The following is a 13753-nucleotide window of genomic DNA, read 5'->3' as shown; positions in this document are numbered from 1 at the left end:
CTGTACAGCCATGTGTTCAGCTGCAGGGTTTCTTTTAGTTCTGACTTCTCTTATTCCTTTTGGGCTTGTAAATGAGCAATCACAAGCTGTAACACCATCATGAAATCAACCATATACTCAATATAATATTACTTCTATTAATCATCTCAAGGCTTTTCTGAATTCCAATGTAAGCAGGAGTCTTCTAAGGGCAACAATTTTTAGCTTTAAAAAAAATTCTTCAAGTGGGTAATGTGATCCTCAGATCACGTCAGAATGCAGCATGTTTAAAAAAAAGAAACAAAAAAAGCCCATGTAAACAATCCCATCCTCTAGTAGCAAGTACTTTTCTGTAAAAGGTTTGCACTTCTTATCTAGCTGTAAAAGAAAGGGCTGATAATGACAGCTCAGACATAGGTTGGTGCTATGAGAAAATAAATGGAGATAAAGCAGGCTGAGCAATGCTGCGTTTAGCTGGCTGCTAGAACTGGAGATAAAAAGCTGCTTTCCTGTACTGGGCTTGGCTGGGTAGAGTCAATTTTCTTCAAAGTAGCTTGTATGGTGCTGTGTTTGGATTGTGACCGAAACAGTGTTGGTAACACAGGGATGTTTCACTGTCGCTGAGCGGTGTTCACATGGAGTCAAGCGAGGAGGCTGGAGAGGCACCAGGAGCTGGGAGGGGGCACAGCTGGAACAGCTGGCCCCAACTGACCCAAAGGTATACCAGATCACACATCATTGTGCTCAGCAATAAAAGCTAGGGTAAGAAGGAGGAATTGGGGGGACATTGGGAGCTATGGCATTTGTCTTTCCAAGTTGCCATTATGCATGTTGGAGCCCTGCTTTCCTGGAGATGGCTGAACACCCACCTGCCCATAGGGAGTAGTGAATGAATCCTTGTTTTGCTTTGCTGGTGTGCACAGCTTTTGCTTTACTTATTAAACTGTCCTTAACCCACAAGTTTTCTCACTCTTACCCTTCCGTTCTCTTCACTCCCTCTGGAGAGGAGTGAAGGAGCGGCTGTGTGGGGCTGAGCTGCTGGCTGGGGTTAACCCACAACAGCCCTTTTCCTTCCAAAGGGCTTAGGTGTAAAATTGCAAGCTGTGGTCTCAAGTAACAGAGTGGGTTTAGTCTTTCTAATAATATTAGATGATTATAAGGAAAAAAAACCAAAACACAAAAATCCCCACAAAATCCACAACACAGCAACGTTTTGTATGTAAACACTGGAAATGGATTTATTTCTTAAAAAATCATTTTTTACAGTTGGATCATACAATATTCTTCTGTACGCCTTAAATTAAAAGCCTCCAGCTTTTAAATATGCTGCGTAGTACAAAAGTGCTAATGTAAAACTGTAGTGTTTGTGTATATAAACCAGCACTACACATTACTAAATATCGCTCTAAATAGGCTCTTCACCAGTTTCAATGAGTGGAGAAGAGGTTGAAGATCAGACTTCATAGTATTTAAGGGCTTTCCTTCTTCCCCTTACAGTTCAGTCTTCAGGAGCTTCTGTGCTTTCTGCATATTTGAATACACTGGAAATGAAATATTTATACATGTTATTTATGTTGCAACTTCCTATTCCAGCAACTACAACTGTGGTAGAGAAAATGTCGTTCTTGTTAAAGCTTTTGCTCACATGCCTATTGCTATACGGATTCTGATGCACTGTGCTCTTCCAAGCATTTTCTGAACATCATCTGTTTAATTTTGAGCGGTGAGAACACAGATCTGTTAACGCAAACGCGCAGGCGTTCGCAGGGCAGAGACGGGAGCTGTGCGGCGGTGAGGGAGGATGAACACACAACTCTTCCCTCCTCCCCGGAGCTTTCCTGACCCGAGCTGGCAGGGCTGGTGTCTGAGAGTTCTCACCATTGCGTACACTGAATACTGCTGAATTATGCACGTTCACACTGACGTGTGCTTTCTCTTAAAACAGATGAATGTTTAAGGCTCCAGGGCTCTGCTGTCATTCTCTTCACCTCACTGAGTTTAAGTCTAGCATCCTGTTCCATTTTAATCCTGGTTAACTATCTTTCAGTAAGTACTGATTGCGAAAGGCTATAATGCCTGGTGTTATTCCTTGTCGTGTGAAAAGTGTAACCAATTTCAGAGTATTTCAGAATATGCTACTTACACAACGAAATGTCAGAGGGCTCATATGCGTAGAGGCGATTTGAATATCTTCCAGTGATATCTGCTCTCACAGTCAGGGAAGGATCTGGAAGAAAACAAAAAGGATGAGAGAAGTTGTAGAGAACAGGTCTAACCTTCAAACAGAAGGAAATAAAGCTTTCTGCACTTCTGCTTGCTTCCTAAATGTTTCTGCAAGACAAGTCTGCTTTCACTAAAAAAACCCCAAACAAATCATTCTTCTACACAGTCACTTCATTTCAATTTTAAGTGTTCACGCAGAAGTGGATATGTTTATTCTGTTCAATGCTGATGAGCCTTACACCCTGTGCCACTGCATAGAACCTGAATTAACTTTACAAGCTAAGGCTGCTTTCAGGCTATTAATGTTTTAAAAAATAAGTAATAAAGGCAGAGATAATATGGCAGTTGCCTTGGTCTGTTGAAAATGATCATCACAAGATAGATTTATCAAGGGATGTGTTAGTGATACGTGTGTATGTAAGGTTATGTATCTGTTCTGGAAGAGGGAACACTGGGGTGCATGCATGGCCGCTAATACGTGTTCAAAATGTAAAAGCCTATGGGGGGGAGTGCAGGTGAGGTGAGCACAGAGCTGAGTTCTGAGCTTTGAAAATTGGCCCCTGAAGCCTCCAAGGTCACTGCTGTTCCTGCGTTGTCTGAGACTGTTACAAATGGAAACCTGATGGGTTTGTGGTATTTTTAGGGATAGGAAGATGAGCAAGGCTGAGCCAGTGTCTACTCCTTCCAGTGACTGCGGCATCACGTCATTTCAATGCCACAAGGGAAGAAATTGCATCATTTGTGGCACCAGTGGGGGAGGAATGCTGGACCTGTGAAGCTAATGACCCATCTGGGTTTGCTTTTAAATTTCATCCAACAAAACCAACTAGATTTTTTTTTGTTTCTTATGGAATATATTCCTGCTAGCAAGCCTGAGAATTTGAGATGCACGGCACAGCAGGGGCCTCAATCTGAGATCAGCTTTGATGCGGGAGATACTCACCTATGAACAAAATCCGAGGGACGTACTGGCCATCAGGGGAAAGATTCTTGTCTGTGGTTTCATACTTAAAAAGAAGCAGATAAAGTTCCCAGTGAGGACTGCAGGAGGGCATGTTACATAATATTTTTTTTGTATTTCTGCTTTGTGTTATGAAATAGAGCTTAAATAATACATTTTGCCATTAAAAAAGTCAGCCTGAGATGCAAAGTTTTAACAGCTGGAGTTGCAAATTGATAGCAACAGTTAATGTTATTACTGAACTTTAAATTCCCTCATATTTTGAGGTTATGATAGCTACAGATAAAAGAGACTCATTACTAAATCTATTATGCTTCAGCACTAGTCATTTTTCTTAGCCAGCCTTTCTGTTAAACCATCTAATTATAGCTAGAGAAGCCATAATTAAAACATAACTTTATTGCTTTCACTTAATGAAGTGTAACTGGGATACTTACCACAAGGTTCAGGAGAATGAATTGTTCAGCCAGTTTCTGTATATCTTTACTTTCGGCAAAGGCCTTCTTGAGGGCTACAGTGGAAACAAATGGGAATGGAAGTTAAAAATATGCCCCTGAAATATATTGTCCTTGAAAAAGAAATTCAAACAGAATTACAGAACAAAAACGAGAATTCCCAGTTTACAATTACAGCAACTGAAGATTTTAAGTTAATTCCACTGGAAGGTGATCAACACATTTATACTTTGCGGTAAAGAGTAATTATAATGGTACAAAATATCCCTTCTTCCTTCAGATGGTGCAGCTTGGTCTCAAACTTGTCTATATAAGTTTGAATTTGAGCATTGGACCCTTCAAACCTCTTACTCTACTGTTGCAGTTTCTGGCTCCAGTTCTTAAGGCGCTGACCATACTGTGCATAGGACCTCAGCCTTGTACATTTGAAAGGATTTTAACGCTTGTACAAAGATCCTTCTGAAGTTACTGGAGCTATGGATGGTCACAAAGATCCTGCCGTGTGGGTTGGCTCATAGCAAGAAGGCCCCTCAGGTAAATTCAGAAACACTGGGGAAAGAACCATCCCAGTTACCAGAAATCCCACAAAAGCTCAGTTTCAGCCTAGTCTTGTTTAGTCCCTGGCCAGATTCACTCGCAGTCACCAACAGTACTGAGGGCTGAATACGTCCTTTCCAGTAAATCACTGTTTTTCACTGTTGCTGGTCTTGCTCTTACCTGATTGTGACATGAACAGAACCTGGATTTGTTACAGGTCATGTTGCCTGTTTCCGTACCAGTTCGTGCAAAACTGTATCACCAATTTTATTTTATTTCTGCACCTGTGAAAATGCCTACGTGTGACAGTAACTTGAAGAACATGCCCTATGCTTATGCGAGTTAGCATTTCACTGAGCCTTCCTTAGCAAGCAGTGGGGGCTGATTTGCTGATTTAATTATTTTTGTTTTAAGCAGCATTTAGCCAGAAACTGAAAACTGGATTTTCTTTCTTTTTCCTTTCCCAGTGCCGGGGGATTACCTTGGCTGTGCGGGCAGTCGTCCAAGTGGTGGATAATCATCAGGGGCTTGTTGCTGGAAAAGAAGATTCCTTGTTAGGAGCGGGGTAGATAGTAGGGGGTGCTAGGGGGCGCTAGGGGGGTACCATGAGGGGTGCCGGGGCCGCGGTACCTGTGCTTGGCACGGAAAAGGGCTTCCTCGTACGTCTGTGTCCAGATGAGCTGGTCTCCCCAGCCTGCAGGGAAAGGACAGGCGGCGCGTTATAAGCGGGGCAGGTGGCCGCGGGTTCGCGTCCCGCCCCCTGCTGCTGCGGGGCTTTGAACAGAGGTGCTGCCAGAGGGCTTTGAATCCGTAGTAAAGAGGGAGGAGGGCTGGGAAATACTAGAAAAATTATTTGTAGAATGAATTGCAAGAAAATCAATATTTTAGAACAGCATAGAAATCAAAAGTTTAGCAGATTGCACTTTGTTTGTTTGGTGTGTGTTTTTTATTTTTTTCTTTACCTCTGGAGAGTGTCTGAGGCAGTTTCGGTTTGGCAGTAGTCTCCTTTGTCTCCTTGGTCTCCTTCTTGCCTGTATCCTTTGCTGCCAGAGCACAGGAGATGGCAACGAGCAGCAGGAACACGGACACATAACTCTTCTCCATGGCTGCTCCTGGAACAGGTGGGAGAAGCTGCATGTTGTCCTGCCTGCCAGGCAGGTGCTTGCCTTGGGGCACACAGTGGATAAGGGCGGTAGAGGGGCAGGTCAAGCCCCAAGCATGCGGGAGGGTGAGTCAGGGCTGAAATGAACTGCTCCAGGCAGGGGCCTGGGCTTGGGGGAATGTCCAGCAAGGGTGAGGTTTGCTCAGCAAATTGCCATGAAGGGCCTGGCTGCTTTCTACAGCTCCCTTCATGCCGTTAGGCTGTGGTCCTTCTAAGATGTGCACTTATGTGCTGGCTTCTCTCTCTTCTTTTTACATATGTTTAATTTGCTCAGTTAAACAACTGAGTTTTGGCAATTCCAAAAGTACTTTCAAGTCCTAATAAGTTCACAATTGTACCTCGATCTCCCAGTCTTACAGCAACCAAGGACTTTAGCAGCCCAGGCGGTGAAAAATTAACTTGTCTCAGCTCTTTTCCATTTTGCAGCGGGAGCAACTCAAATGAGAAGTCAAAATGTTAAGCTAGGCTTTATAGTTAGCCATTGGTATAGACACAGCTTAATGCTGTTGTTTAAACTTCTGATCCTGTCTTTTCCCTTAAAAGCACCATATAATCCTTAAAACCAATAGAATCTGTAATAAAAAGAGTGGGCAGGACTTGCTGTCTGGAACGTTTACTAGTTTAAGCAACACAAAGCAGAGGACTTTTCCTGAGCCAGCCTCTCTGGCATGGAGATGGAGATTAGACACATCTGATGGGAAGCTCCTCTGTTTCAGCTGGGATGCTTCCTTGAGGGGATAAAACACTTTAGCGACATGACCCTATGTTTTGTCGATTAATATTCTCCTAGAAACTAAAACACTAATGTAATGGGTACAGTTAGAGAATCTAAGATATTCCAAAAGCAATACAGAAAATGCAAAAGGCTCATGCGAAAATTATAACTGGCTGACATTATTTAAAATTCAGACAATGAAAATGAAACTCCAGGGCAACAGAAGCATTTTGCTGAGTAGGAGCTGCAGGAGGAGACATTAGCAGAATTTGCATCAGTGGTACAGTGTTCTTTCCTACTGGGATGCCCAACAGACCTCAAACATTCAAAGAGTCACTGTTTCAAAGGCAGGAAATATGACTTTTGCAGCAGGCTGCCTTTCTGCCCTGAGAAAAGTCTCCTTGGCAAGGAAGAAAATTGCATAAAGTTAAATTAAACTCAGTGGTTGCCTGAATAGTTGTTTTGGCTCGACCCGTATAGTGGAAGTAATGCTTCCCCAAACAGAAAAAAAAAAAAAAAAGAGGAGGTATGGAACAACCAGGAAAGCAAAGACCAGGCAAAGTTTATGCTGTTGCTGATGCAGAAAGCAAATACAGAGGAACATTAAACCTGCTCTTTAAAAACTTTGCCTCTGGAAGCCTATGTGCACTTCTGCTAAGTTTTCCACCCCCCAAAACAACCCCTCCTCTCTCAACTCCTCAGCCTACAAAGCCAACATTTCTCTACACGTTTTTCTTCCTGGCAAGCTGTGCTGAACTGTGCCTACTTTGTTGCAGTCTTTTCTTTCCATGGATCGACCATCCCACCCCAGGTAAGCCGGGCTCAGAGCTCCCCCAGGTACCCCCTGCAGCGGCGCCTCACCTGGTGTCCTGGCCCAGACGCCTGCCAGGGTGTGAAGGTGATCTGGCTGCAGTGTGAATGCTGCCGTGCCTACTGCCTATTTATGCACCTTCACACACCCCAACTCCGCCCACCAGCTTTGAATTAGGTTACTACTTCCAAAGAGCTAAACTTTCCAGTCTTTTTCCCCACCAAAACTTTCAGGGTTAAATTTGTAATTAAATAGCATTACAGATTCCTTTTGGAGGCTGCATCTAAAGCTCAGAGGTGTTTCTGTAGACTTTTTGGACCTTTTTTGAAAGGTGATTTTAAAATGTTGGCAAAGATCCAAGTCCAGGTAAGCTTAAGTCAAGAATCCTGATTTGCCCAAAGAGTGATTTGTCTTTTTTTCATTGGCTGGAAAATCAATATGAGTTGCTGTTCTTTTAGTCCTTTAAAGAAGTTAGGTTGATGACTCAGAATTTTAGATGTTAATTAGATAATTAACTATGCACATTATACAGATATCTGTGTACACATGCACAGGTAACAGCATATAGGAAAACTGTAATAAAACCTAAAAGGAAAATTGTAAAGGTCTCAGCAAAAACGTATTTGGAAGGTATAACAATAAACTGTGATCATAAGCGGAGGTCTAAAGGGATCTTTATTTCAAATGCCATGTTTTGTTGGTTTTATAAACATTCATTTTTAACTACAACATTAAAATAAACCATTTTAGGTTTCAGATACACACATAATACAATACAACACTTAGAAAAGTGAGACCTTTCAGGTGGCTGGAAGGCCATCTCTACCATTGCACTGCTTGCAGGTGGTCCCTCCTCAGGGCTCAATGTGATCCTGTCCTCAGCAATATATGCTGAAACTACAGTATGTTCTCCTTGGTGCATGCCTCATATATTTCAGTGAGATTAAAATCACGTCTGTGGGCAGTGAATACTTAACATTACTCAGTTGGGTAGATGAAATCCATCAGATATGGATTTTCCTGTTTGAAATTCACAGTGCTTTCTGATGGCTGCTAACAGGGCCCCCTTTTTTTTTTTATGAATATACTTAAGAGAATATGGTGCTTTTTTAAAAATACCTTTTGCAAGTAGTAACTAGGAAAACTTGGTGCAGAAGCAAGGCCATGAACTCAAGGAAAAAAAATGCTGTTCCTCACAAATGTACGGTAGTACCTTGCTTTGCTTGGTTGCTTGTCTTACTAGAAGGGTGAAACCAAAGCTCCCAGGGATGCCAGTCATTTTAACTCCTGTTTCTGTATGACAAGTGTGTGTTCTGATAAAGAAATAAAATGAGAAAGATTGCTTATGCATCCCTGATCCTTCTCTAGCACTTTTCCCTGAAGATTCAGAGATGTGTTTTGTTAGCTTCTATGTTATGTATCCAAATATTCCAAACAACCATTCAGATTTTCTTCTATTAATAAAACATATCCTAAATAAGTTTCCGAGATCCATATTTGTACATGTGAGCACTCACTTTGGACAATCAGGTTACATCCCTAATCCACTTCAGTGTAGATGTAGGATGCAAACAATAGGTACCATTTCAGAAATCTTGGTCTCAGCTCATAATTGTAATTTAACACACTCTTGCTGTCTGTCTTCCCAGGTCACACCTAATAGCATTTGGTAGTCTTAAAGCCTGTAATATAAATTCTAGTTGCTTTCTGGTTACATGAAGCCCTAATGAGCAGGTAGGCTCCTACTCACACACTTTTCTAAAGAAAAAATTGGGTTTTGTCTAAAAATGCATTCTCAAAACTAAGCCCTCACCCACTCCTTGGTTCCCACCTTAGATCTATTTCCATTTACCTACAGTTTATTGGTAATATTTTCAAATTGGATGGCGGAAGAGATGGTTAGGATTTAAAATATGACATTCTGACCCTTTGATTTCTGCTTTCAAAAAAAACCACCAATCCATCAGGATTTTGATGTCTCTGAAGACATTCTTTTCCACTTGCATGTGCACATTTATAACACAGGTCACCACCACTTGGCACAAATTGGCAAGCTGAAATGCGAACGTGGAGCATCCTTTACACAGCTTCAGGTAAAGGTGGGGATTTGTCATGTAGTCTGTTCTTATACTCCGTTTTGAGCTGTGAAATACTGGGATGTCTGGAAGGCATTGCTGATGTGTTTTAAAATCAGTAAGTCATTTGAACACATGTAGTAAGTATACTTGCTCTTCTATTTTTTAGTGCCCTTTTTCACAACAGTAAGGAAAATATCATGATGTTGCACCAAGGAGTTTCAAGGTTTTCAGCCTAGGAAGGGTTTCATTGCTCAGCTTGCATTTGGTGAGAGAAAGCCTCATCCTGACAACATTTAGATTTAACTTTGAAATATTTTGTTCAGTCCCACAGGGCGGCAGTGAATCAGTGCAGAGGGATTCTTTGATGAGAGGGATTGGGAAGCTGGGGTTCTACCAGAGTTTGTGGAGAAGATTGTTTACCTGGTCTCCTTAAGTGGGTAAGTCAGTTATGATCAGCAAGGCTTCGTGCCTGAAAGTCTTGTACTTAAGTAAATGCATTTTAATTAACCAAAATAACTAGCGGTGCTTAAAAGCAGAAATTTTGCTGTGCTTCAAGATTAAAGCCAATGACTCTTCCCCTGTCTGAGCAAGTGATATTCAATTTTCAGTGTTGCTCAAAATCTGCAAGACAGCAGTTTCTTATTTTTACTATACTGTGATAGATGAGGATAGTGGGAAGACCTTTCTGTTTTGGACAGTTTAGTATCAAATGGAGAGTTTATAGTTAACCCCTTTTTGTTAATATAACTTGTTTATAAATCCTGCCTGCCTTGGTTCTTGAATGATAAAGTGGTACAGGCAAGTAGCTGAGCCACGATACCTGCAATTCAGTGAGTGTCCTGGACCTGCCACCTTACTGTGATCTCTCTGTGTGTCACCTTGTATTAATTGTTCTTATTTCAAATTTATGTTTGATTATCTGTAGCCCAGACCCTCTCAGTTTTTCTGATGTTTTTACCTGAAAGATCTGAAGACTTTGGCTTCTAGTGAGTGATCATATCAGTGATATGATGCCAGCTCTGACTCCCAGAACTGGTCCAGAAATAGTCAAGGATGTGATCCTCTTTATTTGCTTTATTCTCTTTATTCTTATAAATTTACTGGAAAGCTTGCAAAAATGAAGAATCCCATCCTGGTCAGGTTTTTCTGTTTGTTTGTTTTTTTGCTTTTAGTTTTTTTATTAGTGAGCAGTAAAAACATTTGCTCAGTGAAATTCCAGCTGAACCCACTGACACAATTGCTTTCTTAGAACCACTGCTGCTTGTGCACTAATGTCACAGTATTTAATATTGCTTTTGGGACAATATCCTGATCAGCATCACCTCTGCAGCAGAATTTATTTGTTCTGCTGAGCTGCCCTTTTTCTCCAAGCTGTGCAGGCTCTTGTGGTATTGACACATTCTGGCCTGCATGATGTGTTCCACAGCATGCTCCATCTTTTCCTGAATTCTTGTCATTGCCTTGGCTTGTGTATTTCTCACAGAATGTGCAGTTTTAGCCAGTCACATAGACTGCACAGTTTAAGGAACTCCAACCTTGAATTTTTCTGCAGCAGGTCTCACAGCTGTCATATTTTCACCATGTCCACATCCCAGTACCATTTTTTCTCTCTCTACTTCAGTCTGAACTGGATGAGGATCTTTGCTTGGATAACTCCAGCTGCTTCGTCAAGGTTAAATCTGGTATTTAGCAGTCTGATTTTCTGAGTTGGATTTCCCAGATCCTGAATATAGTATTTTTTTTTTAAATATGTATTTTATTTTTTGATATGGACCTCAGCCACAAAGCTGTAAAACTGACTCTCCAGATTTAGATCAGTGATAAACTCCTTTATGTTTTCATTTTCTTACCCCCCTTTTTTTTCTTTATGTGGGAGGAGGTTTTTTACTTTCCTCCCAGCCCCCCACTCCCTGTGTGCAGTACTCTAAATTTTGTCTAATGTCACAACTGAGCTTCTCTACTAAAATTCAAGAGATTGGATCGGCTTGTCTAATCTCTTGAAGTGGAAGATAAGGAACTATCTAATAGTAGCCTTCAACTACTTGAACAGATGCTACAGATGAAGGATCTGAACTATTCCATCAGTTTGAGGGCCATGAACTGTGTCTTGGAACATCAGGAAGATCATCTTCATGGGCAGGATAGTGTAGCAGTGGCACAAGTTACCCAGAAAGGTGGTGAGACAAGTCTGCTGCCAGGTTTCTAAGAGCTGGTTCAATGAAGTTTGAAGTTGGAATCTTAATGTCATTATTCAGTGATCATGCAGGGGGACAGTGTTGTTCATCCTGTGTCTGACCTTCAGCTGTTTAAACTTCATAACATGAGCTTTGAAATAACACAGAAGTCTGTTCCATCTGGTTCGTGCTATGAGGTAGTTCCTGATGCAGACCACTGAATGTGCTTCTGAAGGCTTCTCACTGCAATTCTTGTCTGCAAATATTGACGTAATTCCTTTTCTTACACAGTGTCTTAATGATGTATTATAGACCACTGGTTTGTCTTTCCATTGAATAAAGTCATTCTGTTGCAGAGTGCCTCAAGCATCATATTTTCCTTAGTTTTTTACTTTTATGTTGCCTCTATTCTATGCCATGCAAATATTCTGTTTCTTACAATAATCTTTGATTTGCCGATATAACAAAAATAGTAGGGACACACATGTTTAAAAAGTCTTAACCAAGGTCACCTTTAAAAATCCCTGTAGAGCTACAAAACCTGACATAGTCCCAGGACAGAATTCTTATCTTTTTGCATTCACTGATTGTGTGAGTATAAAGTTCTGCTGGATTTTCAGTAAAGCCAGCAAAAATAGCCCATCTCATGGGGTTGAGAATCTTTCCTTCTATTTCTTTGAAGAACAACATTTTACTGCTAATAATCTCTTAGCACGCATCACCAGTACGTGGTCCAGAGTTTCCACTCAGGTGTTTCACTTCCAAGTTCAACAATTCTGTTATTTTGTGATTCTACATACGCAGCATATGCAAAAGAAAAGTTAAATAGTGCAAAGATGAATTTATAATGGAATGCAGACATATCCCTCTTTCAACTACAGCTGACCTGTTGCCACATAAAAGCTAAATTAATGGAAAGGTGCCATACTGTGGTCACAGGTTAGGATATTATTGCTGGAAGAGTAATGAATGGTTACTAAGTTTTACCCATGAGGTGCTTGTGTTTCACCACCATGTGGGTCATACACTGTACAAATACAGTTGTAATATCCCTATCAGAATAGTTAGCTGGCTATTTAAGCCAGTTCGCATGACTTAAGGCAACGTGTACCTAAAGTCTTGTTTAAACGTTATGGCCTGGAAGTGGAAAGCACACTCCCGCAGGCGGTGACACTAAACAAGCAGTATCAGTCACAGGGAGCTGATAGGAAGATGGGTGTTCCCTCTCTCCTGCTGGCCCAGTTCCAGCTGGTGGCATGATGATAATGTGGCTCTATCTTTGCATTCAAATGCACAATGCTCCTTAAAAAAACTGCATATTTTGTAGCTGCTGTAAGCAATGCTGCCCCAAATCTTGTGAAATACTTATTTTATAGTGGTCTAAGGGCTGACTTAGATTACAGCCATGCTTAATATAGAGAGTGAGAATTTGGGATGGGGCAGACAGCTCTCATTTCCCCTCCCGCCCCATGAGATCATTCTGGCAGCTGAGAATGGCTGAAACAGAAGTGAGCTCAGGCAATGTGGTCTCTTTGCATCCAGCTGTGCCCAGTATCCAGCCCTACCACCTGGAGATTCCCTGGGAGGCAGGGAATTCCCACATAGTCAAGTCACAGGTGGTCTAATCTCTACATACCAATAAAATGGGGTGGCAATGATGGAGATAAGAGCATGATGAGAAAATAGAGCACTTAAAACTTTGTGAGGAGTCATATATATGTAAAATTGCACATACTAAAGTTGCTATGGCAATCGTCTGTTAGGATCCACTTGTGCTTTCAACATGTCTGCCAAAAAAAATTAAATAAGGTGTCATTTCTTGCATTCTTTTGACAGACGTGTCACTACCCTACTTTGACACTCTAAGAGTTGAATGCATTGAGTTATTACAAACACCAGTAAGCTGGGGCTTCAGCTCCTGTACTCCTATTTCATATTGTGCAGCTGTCAGAGCTGCAGAGCAAACAGGCAGCTGGTGGGGAGCTGCCTGCAACCAGCAGCCTGCTGCATTCTGCAGGTGTTGCTGGGCAGAAATAACCTGGGGGCAACTGGTAGCACCCACCTGCTTGCTGGTATGGGTGGAGGGGGGATATAAATCAGCAGCACAGCAGGAATGGGGAAATGTCCATCTATGCTTGGTTAGTGTGAAGCTCTAATGTCTGTTATTTTGGTGTGTTGGCTGGTGGTGCTGAGATCCAAGTTGCTAATTCAATGCACAGTACTGTTCCTTCCACTCACTGTAAGTTTTTAATGTCAAAAAAACCCCAAAACCAAAAAAAACAGGCAAACTGAAGGTAATAAATAACAGAGTCGGGTAAATGACGTCAGTTACCTGAAGAGAAGCCAATAATCTAGGCTCTACTTTTCAGTAATGTTCAACTATGTGAGTGCCTTGTGCCAACAGACCATAGGCAGTGGGGTCTGTAATAGGCTTTTTTGTTTTTCTCTCATCCTGCTGCAGTGTCTGTGTGCGTTACTTGTTTTATCTGTAAACCAAAAAATAATGCGTATTACTATTCATCAAAGGTTTGTATGACAGGAGTTACTTTCACTGGTCTTGTATGATGATCAAATAGTAACCTGCAAACAGCTGTAGGCTCCACCATCTGTTCTAGCTCCCTGTGCTTTCTATTTAAAAATCTGGAAAGGAATAGGCAG

At 41.5% G+C, this 13753-nt stretch overlaps 1 protein-coding gene across 1 annotated transcript; it reads right to left on the bottom strand.

Annotated features, from left to right (window-relative positions):
• Positions 1-1470: 1470 nt before the first annotated feature.
• On the bottom strand, positions 1471-5259 carry AGR2 (anterior gradient 2, protein disulphide isomerase family member; the record flags this gene model as incomplete). The annotated part of the gene is made up of 7 exons (XM_082044903.1): positions 1471-1520; positions 2123-2206; positions 3146-3209; positions 3601-3674; positions 4637-4689; positions 4786-4849; positions 5118-5259. 7 exons carry the CDS (start codon positions 5257-5259, stop codon positions 1471-1473), a joined length of 531 nt encoding a protein of 176 aa, XP_081901029.1.
• Positions 5260-13753: the final 8494 nt, after the last annotated feature.

This window comes from Streptopelia decaocto (assembly GCF_964273445.1).
Source record: "Streptopelia decaocto genome assembly, chromosome: 2".
Lineage (NCBI taxonomy): Eukaryota > Metazoa > Chordata > Aves > Columbiformes > Columbidae > Streptopelia > Streptopelia decaocto.
The sequence above is the reverse complement of the archived record's forward strand: the minus strand, read 5'-3'. Positions and strand labels throughout refer to the sequence as shown.